The sequence below is a fragment of the Delphinapterus leucas genome, chromosome 1, assembly GCF_059928025.1.
Source record: "Delphinapterus leucas isolate spDelLeu-1000000601 "Yukka" chromosome 1, BTC_Dleu_Yukka2, whole genome shotgun sequence".
Taxonomy (NCBI): Eukaryota; Metazoa; Chordata; class Mammalia; order Artiodactyla; family Monodontidae; genus Delphinapterus; species Delphinapterus leucas.
In genome coordinates this window covers 106,849,767-106,864,848 of record NC_143129.1, presented here as the reverse complement: position 1 = coordinate 106,864,848, position 15,082 = coordinate 106,849,767, and the positions used below count along the sequence as shown (strand labels likewise).

Below are 15,082 nucleotides of genomic sequence, written 5' to 3'. Positions count from 1 at the left end.
AATTAACTCCCAGGGAACTTAATCAAAAGCTCCAAGTCCCTTTAGAAGAGCTGGAGGAGGAAGAAGTGCTAAATGACCAAAGACAGAGTTTTCTCTATGGGGTTGGGGAGGATTACACACACATACAATCAAGTATGCCTAAAACCCAACATGCATAAAACCGATACCCTACTCTTTGCCTAACCTCCCTTTCCTCCACGACCACCACCACAGAAAGCTTCCAGTATGAATCAGTGGGATCACCATTGACTTAGTCATCCAAGTCAGAAACCTGGAGTCAACCTAGACTGTTCCTAGTCTGGAAGCAAGCCCGATCCATTTTATCTCCTAAGATTCTTCCTAATCCTTCCCCGACTCATTCCACTCCACCTGCTGTCGTTATAATTTTTGGTCCTCGGTGTCTTTTCTTCTTTACCCATCTAAGTAATAACTGTGGATGGTGGTGAAAGACAGTGTTTTCCCTCTCTCCTTCCATCCCACCTGCATCTCTTCTTGCTTTCTTCTGCTCCTCTCCCTCTAGGCATCAACACATATATTCCCAAACTGATAGCCTTTATTTGTTGGAATGAAGGGGTGTTCTCATTAGGTAAGAAGAGGTAGATTCCAATAAAATAAGTGGTCCTTCTGACATGAGAGAGAAAGATAAGGACAATTATATAAATATTATTTCAACTTGAATTAATATGTGAGTTATTTCCTTTGAAAGAGACTGTCTTAAAGATCAGGCACCAGTCACATGGGAAAATTGGCCAAAGATAAATGCAGTGATTGTACAGTAAAGCCAAAGCACAAGTTCTTAAAGTCTAGATTTTTAGATAATCACCTTTCCAGACAACGAAAAATTTGGAAAATGCATAAAGTGCCGGAGAACAGGAAGTAGTCTAGGCTAAATGTAATGTAGGACTTGTGGCATCGAAGAGAAAAGGCTAGAAATGTAGAGTTAAGGGAGACCAGTTGGGTTATTGCAGTCATCTAGGTAAGAGACACCGAGGACCAAAAATTATAATGGCAGAAGGTGGAATGGAATGAGTCGGGGAAGGATTAGGAAGAATCTTAGGAGATAAAATGGATCGGGCTTGGTTCCAGACTAGGAACAATCTAGGGTGACTCCAGATTTCTGACTTGGATGACTAAGGCAATGGTGATCCCACTGATTCATAATGGGAGTTTTCTGTCGTGGTGGTCATGGAGGAAAGGGATGTTAGGCAAAGAGTAGGGTATTGTTTTTATGCATGTTGGGTTTTAGGCATATTTGAGAAATGGTGATTTGTCAGGTGAGGATGCTCAGCAATAAATGAGAAATATGGAACTACAAGTAGAACTTAAGAGAGGACTTGAAACCAGAGATTTCTGTCAGGGTGTTTGAGCCTTTGAGGAGGAAGAATATTTCCTCTACTCATCAAGGTTCTGTGGTGGGTCTAATAATCAGTTTGACATAAGGCAGATTAACAGAAGAAAAACATTTAATTACATATATGTGAGAGTCCCACAGGACAATGAGACCCAAGAACAAGCTGGGCAGTAGAGGCTCATAAGCCGTCTTGAGCTAAGGAGTGGGATAGGGGCTGCACGTAGGAGGGTGATTCACAGGACGATAAGAAGAGCAAGTGTTTGGAAATTAGATGTTTGTCCTGCCATACAGATAGATCATTCAGATAAAAAGTTATCTCTTGGTAATAGCTCTTTGTGGGCCAGGACACCTATCTAAATTGTTTCAGGTAATTCAGGGAGATGTAGGAGTTTTTCTTGAGTCTGCTGGGTCTTAGTTGCTTTCAGCTCAAAATATTCTGCATGCCAAAGTGGCACATTTTGGGAAGCTTCTTCTGAACCCCTTTAAGCCCATGAGAATGTATAAAATGGCCGTGATAGAGCATGTGGAAGGGAGTGTGCCTGGGAAGCACAAATATTTAGGGACAGGCAGAGGAAACGGAGACTGAAAAAGTATAGGTAGGGAATCAAGAGAAAACAGTATCAGGAGAGAAGAAAGCAAGTATGATGGTTGGCAGTGTCATATGCTATAGAAAGGTCACCTGGGATGGAGGCTGAGATGAATCCACTGTCTTGGTTATGGGGATGCCACTGGTGACCAATTTCTTTTGTAGGGGAATGCAATCATATTGTACTGGGTTGTGAAGTATAGCCAGAATGTCTGTGAATACACTGTTGACTTCTCTTTTTAAGAGTTTAATAGGGAAGAAAAACAGAAGGAGAGATTTTTTGGATTAGAAAGGGTCGGGCATGTTGGTAAGAGAGAAGAAAGTATCAATCTATACATGGGGAACTGGATGGAGCAAGGGAAAGGGGATAATTGATGGCCTAAAGTCACAGAGCATGGGTACAGAAGCAATTGGCCTTGGAGAGGGCAAGAGAAACCTCTTCATCTGAATATAGAGAAAAAGGTGCTTGAAAAGAAGATTTGAGGCCTTGGGGTCAGAGTTTGAGGAATTCATTTGATGGACCCAAATACCTTAGTAGTAGAAGAGGCCAGTTCCTCTGATGGGATTGAGAAGTAGAAGTGAATAAGGAAGGGAAGTGACTTGATTTGTGAGACAGAGGTTGGGGAGCAATTCTATGGAGAATGTGGAGTTAAGTAAAAGGGATGCCAAGCAAATTTGAGAATTCAGTTGAAATTCAGAGCTCTTTAAGTTACATTTGTGCTATTTATGTTAATATCAATATTAGTGAGTAATAATAGCTATTAATTGAGCTCCTAGTACAGGGGAGTTCTTATGTGTCAAAACAGCTTCATGGTATAAGGGAGGTGCTGTCATTATCCCCATTTTGTAGGGATCAAACTGAGATATAGAGGTCAATAACAGAGAGGTAAGACCACACAGCAGCTAAGTGGCAGAAGCAGGTTTGAACCTGGGCCTTCTGACTGCAGAATACAGTACCCACCTTCCCTCTATACTCTGCCTAAGGAAAGCTGGCCTGATGAGAAGCTGGGGATAGGCAGCGTGAGTGTGGTGGATGAAGGGGCAAGAGAACTGAGGGTGCCGATGTGTGTTCTGAAGGTAACTGAGTTCAGGTAGGTAGGAAAGGAAGTGAATCAAAGGCTGGTAGTGAGGGATTTGGGAGTGGAGGTCAAAAAAGAGATTTAGATGGAATTGGGTAAAGAGAAATATGGGGTACTACGAGTTGTGCTTAGAAGGGGATGGGTTATTTGAGGTATAGCATTTCTGATTAAACCCAAGGCCACCATGTAGTCAAAGAAAGGAATGGCTGAGGGTCAGAGAGGAAATCTTTGGAGTAGAGAAGCCTGGAGGATAGGAGACCTGGATAGAGCAAAAGATGTTGACTTTACTGCTTTAGTGACATTTTTCCTATTTGTGATATTATTTTATTAATTTGAGCATTGCTCTCTAAATAGTTTGTTTTTAACTGCATTGAATAATTTAGCCCTTCTCTTTTCACCCTACATATACTTATAAATTGTAATACCCCTCTTATCCTACAAATTATTTCTGTTTGATGTTTTAATATCTCAGTAAAACATTTTAAGGTTTTTTTAACAGTTAATTTTTAGTTTCTGAAGTTGAGCAGTTTCTAGCTTAGTCATGACTAATTCTGTCAAATTGAATATTAAGATACATGGATACATTTTACTACATTTACAACTTAACCTCTAAAATATAATGAGGTAACATTAGGCAAGATAGTTTTTTGTGAGGAGGAAAAAGTAGAATACAGCAAATACTAAATTTTTTTAAAATAAGCTTTTTACTTAAGAATAATTTTAGACTTCTAGAAAAGTTTCAAGGATGATTCAAAGGGTTCCCATATACCCCACACTCAGATTCTCCTATTGTTAATATTTACATTTGTATGGTACATTTGTCATAATTAATGAACAAATATTGATACATTATTATTAACTAAAGGCCATAGTATTTTCAGATTTCCTCAGTTTTTACCTAATATCCTTTTTCTGCCCCAGGATCCCATCCGGGATACTACATTGGATTTAGTTGTCACGTCTCAGACTCCTGGTTGTGATAGTTTCTCAGACTTCCGTTGTTTTTGATGACCTTGTCAGTTTTGAGGAGTCCTGGTCAGCTGTTTTGTAGAATATTTCTCAATTTGGGTTTGTCTGATGTTTTTCTCATGATTAGACTGAGGATATGGGGTTTTTGGAGGAAGACCACAGAAGTAAAGTGCCATTCTCATCACATTATATCAGGACTACATGCATAAACATGGATTGTCACTGTTGTTTACCTTGTTCACCTGGCTGAGGTAGGGTTTGTAAGAGTTCTCAATTTTAAAGTTAACTGTTTCCACCCCACCTGCCTTCTATACTGAGCTCTGTAACGAAGTCCCCCCTTGAAGAGTGGGGAGTTATGCTTCACCTCTTTGAGGGTGCAATATCTACATAACTTATTTGCAATTATTCTGTACAGGATATTTACCTTTTCTCCCCTATTCATTCACTCATTCATTCATTTATATTACCATGGCTTCATGGATATTTATTTTATACTTTGAGTTTGAATCCAATACTACATTACTTATTTTGTTCAAATTGTTACAACTTTTGCCATTGGGAGCTCTTTCAGTTGTCTTCTGTGTCCCTTTGACATAACTTCATCATCTTTTTTGGAGCACTTCTTTATTTTCTGATACTAAAAAAATACTCTAGATTTATATTGTGTATTCTCTGTCCCAGTGCTAGAATCAGCCATTTCTCAAGTAGTCTTGTTTTCTTTTATTGGACAATGGTATTAGAAACCAAAATATGGGCCCTGGGTGTGCTCATTGCTACTGGGGCATCATTGTTTCTATGCCCTCCCAGCTGACAACTTGGAAATGTACTAACCTGTGGATACACACATATCCATAATTATTTCTGTATATGTCCATCTGTATATATGTATTAAACTAAGCATGAGTTTATACTGAAGTTTCCAGCTCTAATCCAGTGTCATATGGATCAATCTAATCTTTTGCACTCAATTATCTGTAACCTTCCACTCCCACAATGAGAAATCTGGTTCCCACTTCACCATCAGACAAATTTACTTATTTGTTAAATACCAGTATACATGTATAATGGTTTCAGAATTGTTAACCTCTTCCCCCATGAGATAACAATTTTACCAGCTAGAGCAAAGTGCCTATGTACAGTTTCTTTTGTCTTTAGTCTTACAGTCTTAATTCATTTTCAAAGTTACTTAGGTCACCTATTTTTACCCCACTCCCTCCAGTGAGGTTATGTCATGTATTTGGAATGCAGTTAGATTCTTTTGTCACAGGCTACATTCTGCCTGGCATGCCCCAACCTCCTATTGATTTTTTTAAAATTTGCATACACTCTTCATCTGTTCCGTGGGTTTTGCAAATGCATAATGTCATATATCCCCCACTACAGTATCATACAAAATTGTTTCACTACCCTAAAATATTGCCTGTGTTTCACCTATTCTGCCCTCTCCTGCTCTCCCTGAACCTCTGGCAGCCGCTGATCTGTTTTTTTGTCTTTATAGTTTTGCTTTTTCCAGAATGTCATATAAATGGAATCATACAGTAGATAGCATTTTTCAGATTGGCTTCTTTTGTTTATCAATATGCATTTAAGATTCACCCATGGTGTTACATGAATTGATAGTTTGTTCTTTTTTATCGCTGAATAGCATTTAATTGTATGTACATACCACAATTTACTTATCCATTCACGTACTACATTGTGAATAACATTATGAAGCAACCTATAACATTTTGGTTGCTTCCAGTTTGGGGCAATTATGAATATGGCTGGTGTAACCAGTTGCATGCAGGTTTTTGTGTGGACATATATTTTTAAATCAATTGAAAAAATACCTAGAAGTGTGATTGTTGGATTGTGTGCTATGAATATGTTTAGCATTATAACTGCAATGCTGTCTTTTGAAGTGGCTTTACCATTTTGCATTCCCACCAACAATGAATGAGTGTTCCTATTGTTCCACATCTTTGCCAGCAATTGGTATTGTCAGATTTTCGGACTGTAGTCATTCTGATATGTAGAAGCATGTCATTGTTTTAATTTACATTTTTCTAATGGCAAATGATTTTTAATATCTTTTTATATGCTTTTTTTCCTTTTGTTTATCTTCTCTGATGAGGTGTTTAAGATCTTTTGCCCATGTTTTAATTAGGTTGTTTCTTTATTGCTGAGCTTTAAGAGTTCTTTATATATTTTGGATATAAGTACTTTATCATATATGTATTCAGTAAACAATCTCTCCCTGTGTTTGGATGTCTTTTCATTTTCTTTTGACAGTGCCTCTCACAGAGCAAGTTTTTAATTTTAGCGAAGTCCAACTTATATTTTTTTCTATGGATCGTGCTTTTGGTATTATATCTAAAATCCTATCATCAAACCCAAGATCATGCAGATTTTTTCCTGTTTTTTTTCTAGAAGTTTTACAGTTTTGCATTTTACTTTTAAGTCTGTGGTCCATTTCAAGGTAATTTTTGTGTAAGATGTGAGGTCTCTGCCTAGGTTTATTTTTCTGCATATGGATGTCTAATTGTTCCAGCACTGTTTGTTAAAAAGAGTGTTTTTTCTCCACTGAATTACCTTTACACCATTATCAAAAGTCAGTTGAGTATATTTGTGTGGGTCTGTCTATGGGCTCTCTATTCTGTTCCATTGGCCTGTCTTTCTGTTCTTTTACCAATGCCGTGCTGTCTTGATTATTGTAGCTTTATAGTAGGTCTTGAAAGTGAATCTATCAGCTTTATTCTTTTTCAGTATTATGTTGACCATTCTAGGCCCTTTTTCTTGCCATATAAATCTTAGGGGGGTATTCTGAATTTTAAAAATGAAAAACTAGAAATTGTTAATCCTCAGAGATACAGAATAAATGTGATGTTTCTTTAATTTTTTTCCCAGGTGGTTCTTTGAGGCTCTGAAGTATCCTAAGTTTTCCAAGGCTAATGTCATCAATGGAATACTCATGACTGTGGTGTTCTTCATAGTGCGGATTGCCTCAATACCTCCTTTTTATGGCTACATTTACTCTGTGTTAGGAACGGAAGCCTACCTGAGGCTTGGATTTTTAATTCAGTGTTCCTGGATCTCTACTTGTGTTGTTTTGGATGTAATGAATGTCATGTGGATGATCAAAATTTCAAAGGGGTGCATCAAAGTCATCTCTCTCATAAGACAAGAGAAAGCCAAAAAGAGTCTTCAGAATGGAAAACTTGACTAAAAGTGGGCTATTGATAAGCATACTTCATGATTACCCACATTATATCTTCTGATAGGTTGAATTCTTGGCATGTTCTTGTGCTTCTTTGTTAATTATACTTGTTATTCTCGGTTTCAATGTCCTTTTTTTCCTAACCGTTAGAAAAGAGAAACTAAAATTTAGTTTTTATCTGAAGATTTATTTTCTGATATTCTTTGGCATTATAAGCATGGATAAAATCTTAAAGGTTTAAATAAAAATGTATAAATATGGTGGTGAATCTTTTTAGAAACCTGTTAACCAGCATTGGTATTTTTCTCTGTGAAAACATGACTATGCTAATTTGGTGCACTTGGTTTTATGTCACCGATTTTGCTGAAAGAATGGGAACTGCTTTTAAATCTGTAGATAGCTCTCCACATTTTGTTGTATTGCACTCATTTCTTACTATGGCTGTCAATACCTGTGTAGTGTTTAATTTCCAAATTGTTGAAATGTTCTTTTTCTTAGGCTATTAGAAGTGATGTCTTTTTCATTTAGATATGCTGTCATGTACTAATAATGAAGTATTTTGCTTATTTGGGGAATCTTTAGTTAAATTATGGAAAATATTTCTTGCATTTTCAGATTTTTCTGACATCACTTTATTTCTACTTTTAACATTTTTTCAAATTATTGCTTTTTTCTTTTGTAGTAAAGCTTAAGACCAATCTAATAGAGCTCCTTAAGAGATGAATTCTTCCTTCTAAACATGCATGTTCTAGACGACTATTTGGGCTAATAGGAGGAATCATTAAGAAAAAAGCTTTAACACTGCTGTCTCTATCTGCGTCCCTTGCACTTTTTCTATGAAAAATATATTATTTCTATTTGCAAAACCTCCCCTGAGTTCAGAACCCAACATCATTAGCACCAAAATCTTATGCAATATGTATTTATCATGCTCCTAAGGTAGGCCTCTTCTTGATGAGACCAAGACTACAAAAAAAAAATCAGTATTCATATTTTACTCACAATTTACACCCATGCTTTTGCTTAACCAGCACTTTGAGTGCTTTGAATTTGTGTCTTTCCTAAAGGATAGGAAAACAATAGATAATTTAATCCAAGCATTCTGATTATCAATATTATTGCTTTATCTGAGGATAAATGACTGGTGACTTATTTTTTCTGTTTGTGTGTGTGGGTATGCTTGTGTTTGCTTTGGTCCTTACAACCCAAATATAGAATTATACAGTTAGCTATTATTGCCTTTATTTATTTTTCTCAAGTGCTTTAATGATCATTCTTACCTAAGGAAAAAAATTAATCAGCGGTAAATACTAGAATTTAGTTGAACCCAAACCAGAAGATCTAATTCATTCGGTTTCTCAGTTTGAAGGAGAATGTGTGACTTACATGTTATGAGGATGAAGGGAGGCTAGCTGGATATTTCAGGACTTCTGATTTGATGTGATTTGATTGATTTGGCTGTCCCATGCAGATGGGGCCTGATACATTGTAGAACATTGGAAGAAGGTAATTGAGATCTCGGTCAGTAACTAAATGAAAAATTGAAATTGATTGGCTTATACCAGGTACACTTATTTTTGAAAGACTTAATTAAAGTAATATAAAATATAAGTATTTGTTTTTAAATCTGCTAATATTACATTGATAATTTGTTACTAAATTGAGTGCCTTCTACACATAGGCACTTAAACATGTATTGGTTGTTTAGCAGGGGTAGGAAAGCACGTGGTTTTATCTTGTTCTTTTCTTGCTCTTTTGCAAGAAAAATGGCTTTTCAAAAGGAAAACATTTATATTAGAAAACTATTTTGGAAATTCATTCCTTTAGGAAGAAACAAAACTTGAAATAAATATTTTTGACTTTGGATATTTCTGTAGCTTCTGAACACAGATTTTAAACCCACCGTCAAAAGAAAGACAATATAGGGCTTCCCTGGTGGCGCAGTGGTTGAGAGTCCGCCTGCCGATGCAGGGGACACGGGTTCTGTGCCGCGGTCTGGGAAGATCCCACATGCCGTGGAGCGGTTGGGCCCGTGAGCCATGGCCGCTGAGCCTGCGCGTCCGGAGCCTGTGCTCCGCAGCGGGAGAGACCACAACAGTGAGAGGCCCGCATACCATAAAAAAAAAAAAAAAAAAGGAAGACAATATAAAGCTATATATTAGTGAGTTTCAATATAGCAATTTCCATTTTTATAGTTATTTCATGCTGAAAACTTCATTTTTACTTTCACCAACAGCACCTTTCTTCAGTATAACCCCTCACTAAGTAAGTGTAATTAAAATATCCATGTGTTGAACTAAAGTTTGTTATTCCCTTAGTCAGCAATTCTTATTTTATGCTGGCTGCACGATAGTTAATTTAGTATCCAGATTCAATATCCAAAAGTAGATTCTATGCATTTCCTCATAAAACAGACATGAAATGAAAAAGACACTGCAAGCTGCCATGCTACTTGAAGTCAGATCTTTACAGGAGCTATACTTTGCTGTTCTGTGATTGTATCCACCTACGTAAGATACAAGTAGCTAAAGACAGAACATTTCATTTGTTAAATGATGAATTTTTCATTTATTAAATGACAAACTTTTGCTAGACATTTTACGTATTAAACATTTTGACTACATGGATTAATTTAAATGATTCTATTAGGCATTCTGATATTTAACAACTTAAAATATTTATAGAAAATGAAAGCAAATTGGTATAAATTTTTAAGCAACTCTATTTTTGTAGAAAAAGATTAGTGACAACCTGTAACTATAAAGATGTTCTCTGAACGTGTAGTACTCTAGAAAATAAAAATTCTTACAAAATTTTGAAAATAAATGAAAATCAACTAAATAACATGCAAGATCATAGACTGCATTAGATATTTTATTTGGGAGAATTTAGAAATTATGAGCTTAGTTTATAGCGTCTGCATTATTGTGCCTAAAATCTTTTTAATGAATATTATTTGCATTTATTTAAAACAATATGGAGTTATATCTGAATGCAAAGAAATGAACTCCTGCTTAAATTGTCTTGATACATCATAGTAAGTTGAAATGTAATTTTTATTCCAACTGTTCGTTTTGGTATTTCATGGATTAGCCGTATGTTAAGAGAAATAATGTCTTCACCATTCCTAAGAGTGACTGATATACTGTGGATGACCCAGTACTGTTGTAAAGGACTAGTTTCAGAAACTACCTAGTTTATAGCTGTTTGAATCAAATTCTTTTCTAAATTTTAATAACCTATTTGACTCAAATCAAAATTTTGCTAAAAGTATCAGTTTTTAAATTGTATGCTTTCTCTGAGGTGCATTGGGCATTTGGAGAATGGTTCTTCCCTTTACTGTTGGTTACACCAGTTGTTATCATGTATTTAGAGATATTCTTCTCATGGAGATATACAGGGGAAAAATGTGTTGTAATATTCATGTTTGTTCTGCTTCATTTTTAAGGAAAATAAACATGTTCCAAAAGACACTGTTAAAATAAGTGTTTGAACAAATTTCAGTTTCTAGGTTACTCTTCACTCCAAATATGCAAATATACATTTGAGTTGGCTTTAAGTGGTTTAACCTGTTGGATGAAATTGAAAAGTCCATGTCATTGTTGACATCATCAATTATACTTCATAGAAGACTATGTATTTATGTGTTTTGGATTCCATAAGAAGCAAACTGGTATAATTTTATCAGAAGTGTGGTACGGTATGTCTCAACAGGTACAAAACCAGCACAGCAGCGAGACCCCTCCTGTGCTGAGAGGCCTGGGGCACACACACACACCTTCCCAGCCTTAACCACAGCGGGTTGACAATAGACACACTAAACCTACTGAAAGTGAATTCTGACTTGAAAAACACGTGTGATACGTGTGAGAACAAGGAAAAGCCAGCAGGACCTGGGGTTGGAGGAGACAGCATGACTGAGTTGCCCTTAAGAGCCATGATGCTCCTCCTTCAATCCAGAAGTTTTCTCTCTGAATCCCTTGAGCCTTCCATCTCTTCCTCCTAATACCCTAAAGACTTCATCAGCACCTCCCTCCTTTATACTAATACCTTTCTATGTCAACTTTTGAGACCTCCCCATACCTGTAAGCTTGCCAGTCTATTGTGGCAAATTTAAAAGTTCACAAGTGTGTTCTTTCATTGAAAAAAAAACCCCAAAAACATTGCAGTAAGTTTCAGTAGTGAACAAACCATAATTTATTAAGAGGCTATAGGAAGCCACTTAACATTTAATAATACTTATTTACAACACCAAGCAAAGCTTATAATCTTATGGTTTTATTGAGAAACACCCGTAGTCTCTTTCTTAAACTGGCTTAGCAATAAGAGCTTTATAACATGTTTCAGCTGGGGATTCATTGCAAGCATGTAAATTATCTAAATGTTCTTCCTCAGACCCTCTGACAGGCAGAGGAGGAACCGAGGTAGCTGTGTGTTATGAGGAGGGTGTGCTTGCCTGTGGCAGCATTACTGAGTCCTGCTCTTTCATCAAGCAAACTCAGTTATGGTCCTGTTTCTTTTAAAAACAAGCTTATAGCGAGTGGATTACTCAGGGTGTTTTCCAAAGTACAACACCCAAGGATTTGAGCCCTGTCCCTTTTTAGCCCAGACCTCTTAACTATCTCTGTTAGCTTTGATCAGGTCATACCTTTCTTTGGAAGATATTTTGGGTGGCAGTGAAGCTAAAGATTGGTTTGTTTGCATTGAAAATGTTTACACTGATTCCCTGTAAGCAGTAGACAGTTTTGAAATCAGGCCCGATATTTAAGACCAAAAAAAAAAAAAAAAATTCTAAATCTCAAAGATATAAATACCTCTGGCTGAAAACTCGTTAATTATTATCTGTATGTTTTTTCCTTTATATCTTTATGTAATTCTTTCTGTAATTAAGTGTGCATTAAGGTATTTGCCACTTCGTGGTTAATGAAGCATAAAAATATAACTAAATAAAATTTGCCGTATATTTTTCTGTTTCTTGCTTTGTTTGCTTCTAATACGATTATGTCTACTTTTTACTCAAGGAATTTTTGCATAGATAATACTCTTACTAACTTGTAACTGGGATGAGTTATGAGATTTGGGGGTAATTATTTGATTTTGTAATAATAACTTTTAGACATAGATTTAATTTGAAAAAGTTACTTGAAACCTGAAGTAAATGTGACAGCTATAGTGATACACAATTTTTCTCTGAGAATATATCACATTAATATTTAATTGTCAAAGATTTTAGAAGTCTTTCAAAATACATTTATTAACTTTGAGAACACACCTTCTAATGTACTTCCATAAGGCTGAAGAACTTTTATTTACAGAATGTAAGACTTGGTAATTTACAAATCAGTGTTACTCAGATTTATCAGATATTAAAATAGCAACTTAGTGTTCTTGTTTTGTTTCTGGTGGTGCTTTGGAGGGATTAGTAGACATCTTTAGGTATTTCCCTTAAAAATTTGAAATGTTTGTATACTTTGTATGTGTGCCATTTTAAAGTATATGCAAGTTCTAAGCAATAATCTGCATGTTATACAAGGTTGGCATTACTTTGTCATGACAACTTTATTATTTTAAGAATGTATAAAATCAATATCCTATATATAAATCACTCCAAACCCACCCCCCCAATGAAAGCACTGGGATTTTCTTGTGTTAGAACACTACTAATAATGTGGTGCAAAGCTTTGTATTTTGTGAAAAAAATAAAATCACAATTATTTCGTGCAAAAGTTTGAGTCTACCAGGTGTACGCTTGAATAATAACTAACGGGTGATAAAAATTACTTTTCTCACATCCAGTCATCTCTCCTAGCATCTGAATCCTAACGTTAATATTCACTCTTCATGATGCTTGTAGAGCTTGTTTACCCCCTTCCCTCCCTCCTTCCCTCCCTCCTTTCCTCCCTCCCCCCGCCCCAGGCCCCAGCCTTGTAGCAAATCAGAAGGCGCAGCAAACATTTTAGTCCTGCTTATTAAGGGAAGGAATGGTGCTGTCTAATCAATAGGCTCCTTTAGACTGAGTAAGACTTTGGCAATTATGTTTTTAATCTCCTTCCCTTTGTCCCTTAGGCCTCTCGTGTGGTCTTTAGTGTTTTTCCCAAATGTCTTGGCTGGAATTCCTACCTTCCCAAATTGCCCGTGGTCTTAACGTTGCATCTTAGTCTGAGACTATCCAGTAGATCAGGAAGCAGAGTGCTAATTGAATAGAATACTGAAGTGGTTTGGCCTTTGGAGAGTAGCATGAGTCATGCTTCAGAACATGCCTAAAATGTTGTGTCAGGACTGGCAAAGGAACAGCTGAATTTCAAAATTAAAATAGCAGTCACAGCTGTCAGCGGAGGCAGGTCACAGGTAAAATTCCAAGGATTCAGAAGTCCTCTAAGCAAGTGGAAATGGGCGCTCTCTCCCCTACCTCTGGCTGTCTCAAAGATGAGTCACGCTTTATTCTCCTCTTTTCCAGTCTTCATCAAAGCCTGCATACTGCTTTCCCTCCCTTTTGATTGTCCTTAAACATATACAAAATAAGCGATGATGGCAGATTTGCAGCTTTCGCTCATGTGAGTAACTGATCATCTGACAGATGTTCCTGGATGCTCCCACAAAATTAGGCTCTTCATCTACGGCCTGTGTACCCCCTTCTGCCCAATGAGCCCATTGTTGCTTCTGGCACAGTGCTCCTAGGTCCTCCCTGCCCTGGCTAAACAGCCCCTTCCTCTTTTCATCTACCCCCAGCTAAATTTTACTGCCACATCTAGTTTTATTATTTTCCCCAAATCTTTGGTTATACCACTCCAGAAATTACCTGAGCAGAACTTTCAAAGAAGGTGACTTGTAGGGAGAAAGGAAAAGTCAGTAATGGTGGGCTGCATTTCTGCTGAGGATAAAGTTCAAGGACAGATGAAAATTTGGAAAGAATGACACAGGAAAGGAAGGAGAAAGGACTTGAGAGAATAGGAAGAATAAGAAAATGCTATGTACGTGTCCACTGCATTGGGTGACATGAACTTATCAAGAAAAATGAATATAGTGAAATTCCTATACGTGGTATAAGAATTTTAATGTCTTTTCTATATTAAGATAAAATATGTACATTATTCATTTTAGATGCCTTTCTATATGTATGTGTTTATATGTAGGGATATTTTGTGTGTGTGTGTGTGTGTGTGTGTGCATGTGCACACATACAAGAGAGCATATCTTAGCAGTGTTTCACCCGCTGCGGACAATCAGATGCCTTGCTGTGGACGCAGGAATGAGGAGGTGACCTTTGTGGAGCAGTGGTCCTAGTGGGCTGCCTGAGCCTGCAGGAAACTCCACGTCCTGAGCTGTTGTAGTTACCAAAGGCCAAACTATGCCCAACAGTTCAACTTCCTGGAATGATTTGTGTTGTCAGGTAGCCTCATCATGAGAGGTTTTAGAAGATCATGAGCAGTTTCTAAAGTCTACTGTGCTGTGGACAGAAAGGAGGCATGAATGGATGCGGCACAAGAGGGTAGGATTTTGTTTGAATTGTAAATTGGAAAAGAGCAATTTGGAAAGCGAGGTGCCTGAGAGCCTAAGGGAACCAAGAAGATGTATCTTTTTTTTTTTTTTTAAGAGATATCTTTTTATTTATTTATTTATTTATGGCTGTGTTGGGTCTTCGTTTCTCTGCGAGGGCTTTCTCTAGTTGCAGCAAGCGGGGGCCACTCTTCATTGTGGTGTGTGGGCCTCTCACTGTCGCGGCCTCTCTTGTTGCAGAGCACAAGCTCCAGATGCGCAGGCTCAGTAGTTGTGGCTCACGGGCCTAGTTGCTCCGCGGCATGTGGGATCTTCCCAGACCAGGGCTCGAACCCGTGTCCCCTGCGTTGGCAGGCAGACTCTCAACCACTGCGCCACCAGGGAAGCCCCAGATGATGTAT

The 15,082-nt window shown here is 37.2% G+C and overlaps 1 protein-coding gene across 11 annotated transcripts in view; it reads left to right on the top strand.

The window, feature by feature from the left end:
* Nucleotides 1-10,655, top strand: part of TLCD4 (TLC domain containing 4) — a 103,585-nt gene extending 92,930 nt beyond the window's left edge. For all 11 annotated transcript variants that reach the window (XM_089919341.1, XM_089919329.1, XM_089919335.1 and 8 more), the window contains one exon: nt 6,875-10,655. In XM_089919341.1, the coding sequence (XP_089775467.1) occupies nt 6,875-7,193 (319 nt within the window). In that variant the 3' untranslated portion in view covers nt 7,194-10,655. The remainder of the gene's footprint in view (nt 1-6,874) is intronic.
* The last annotated feature ends 4,427 nt before the right edge of the window (nt 10,656-15,082 follow it).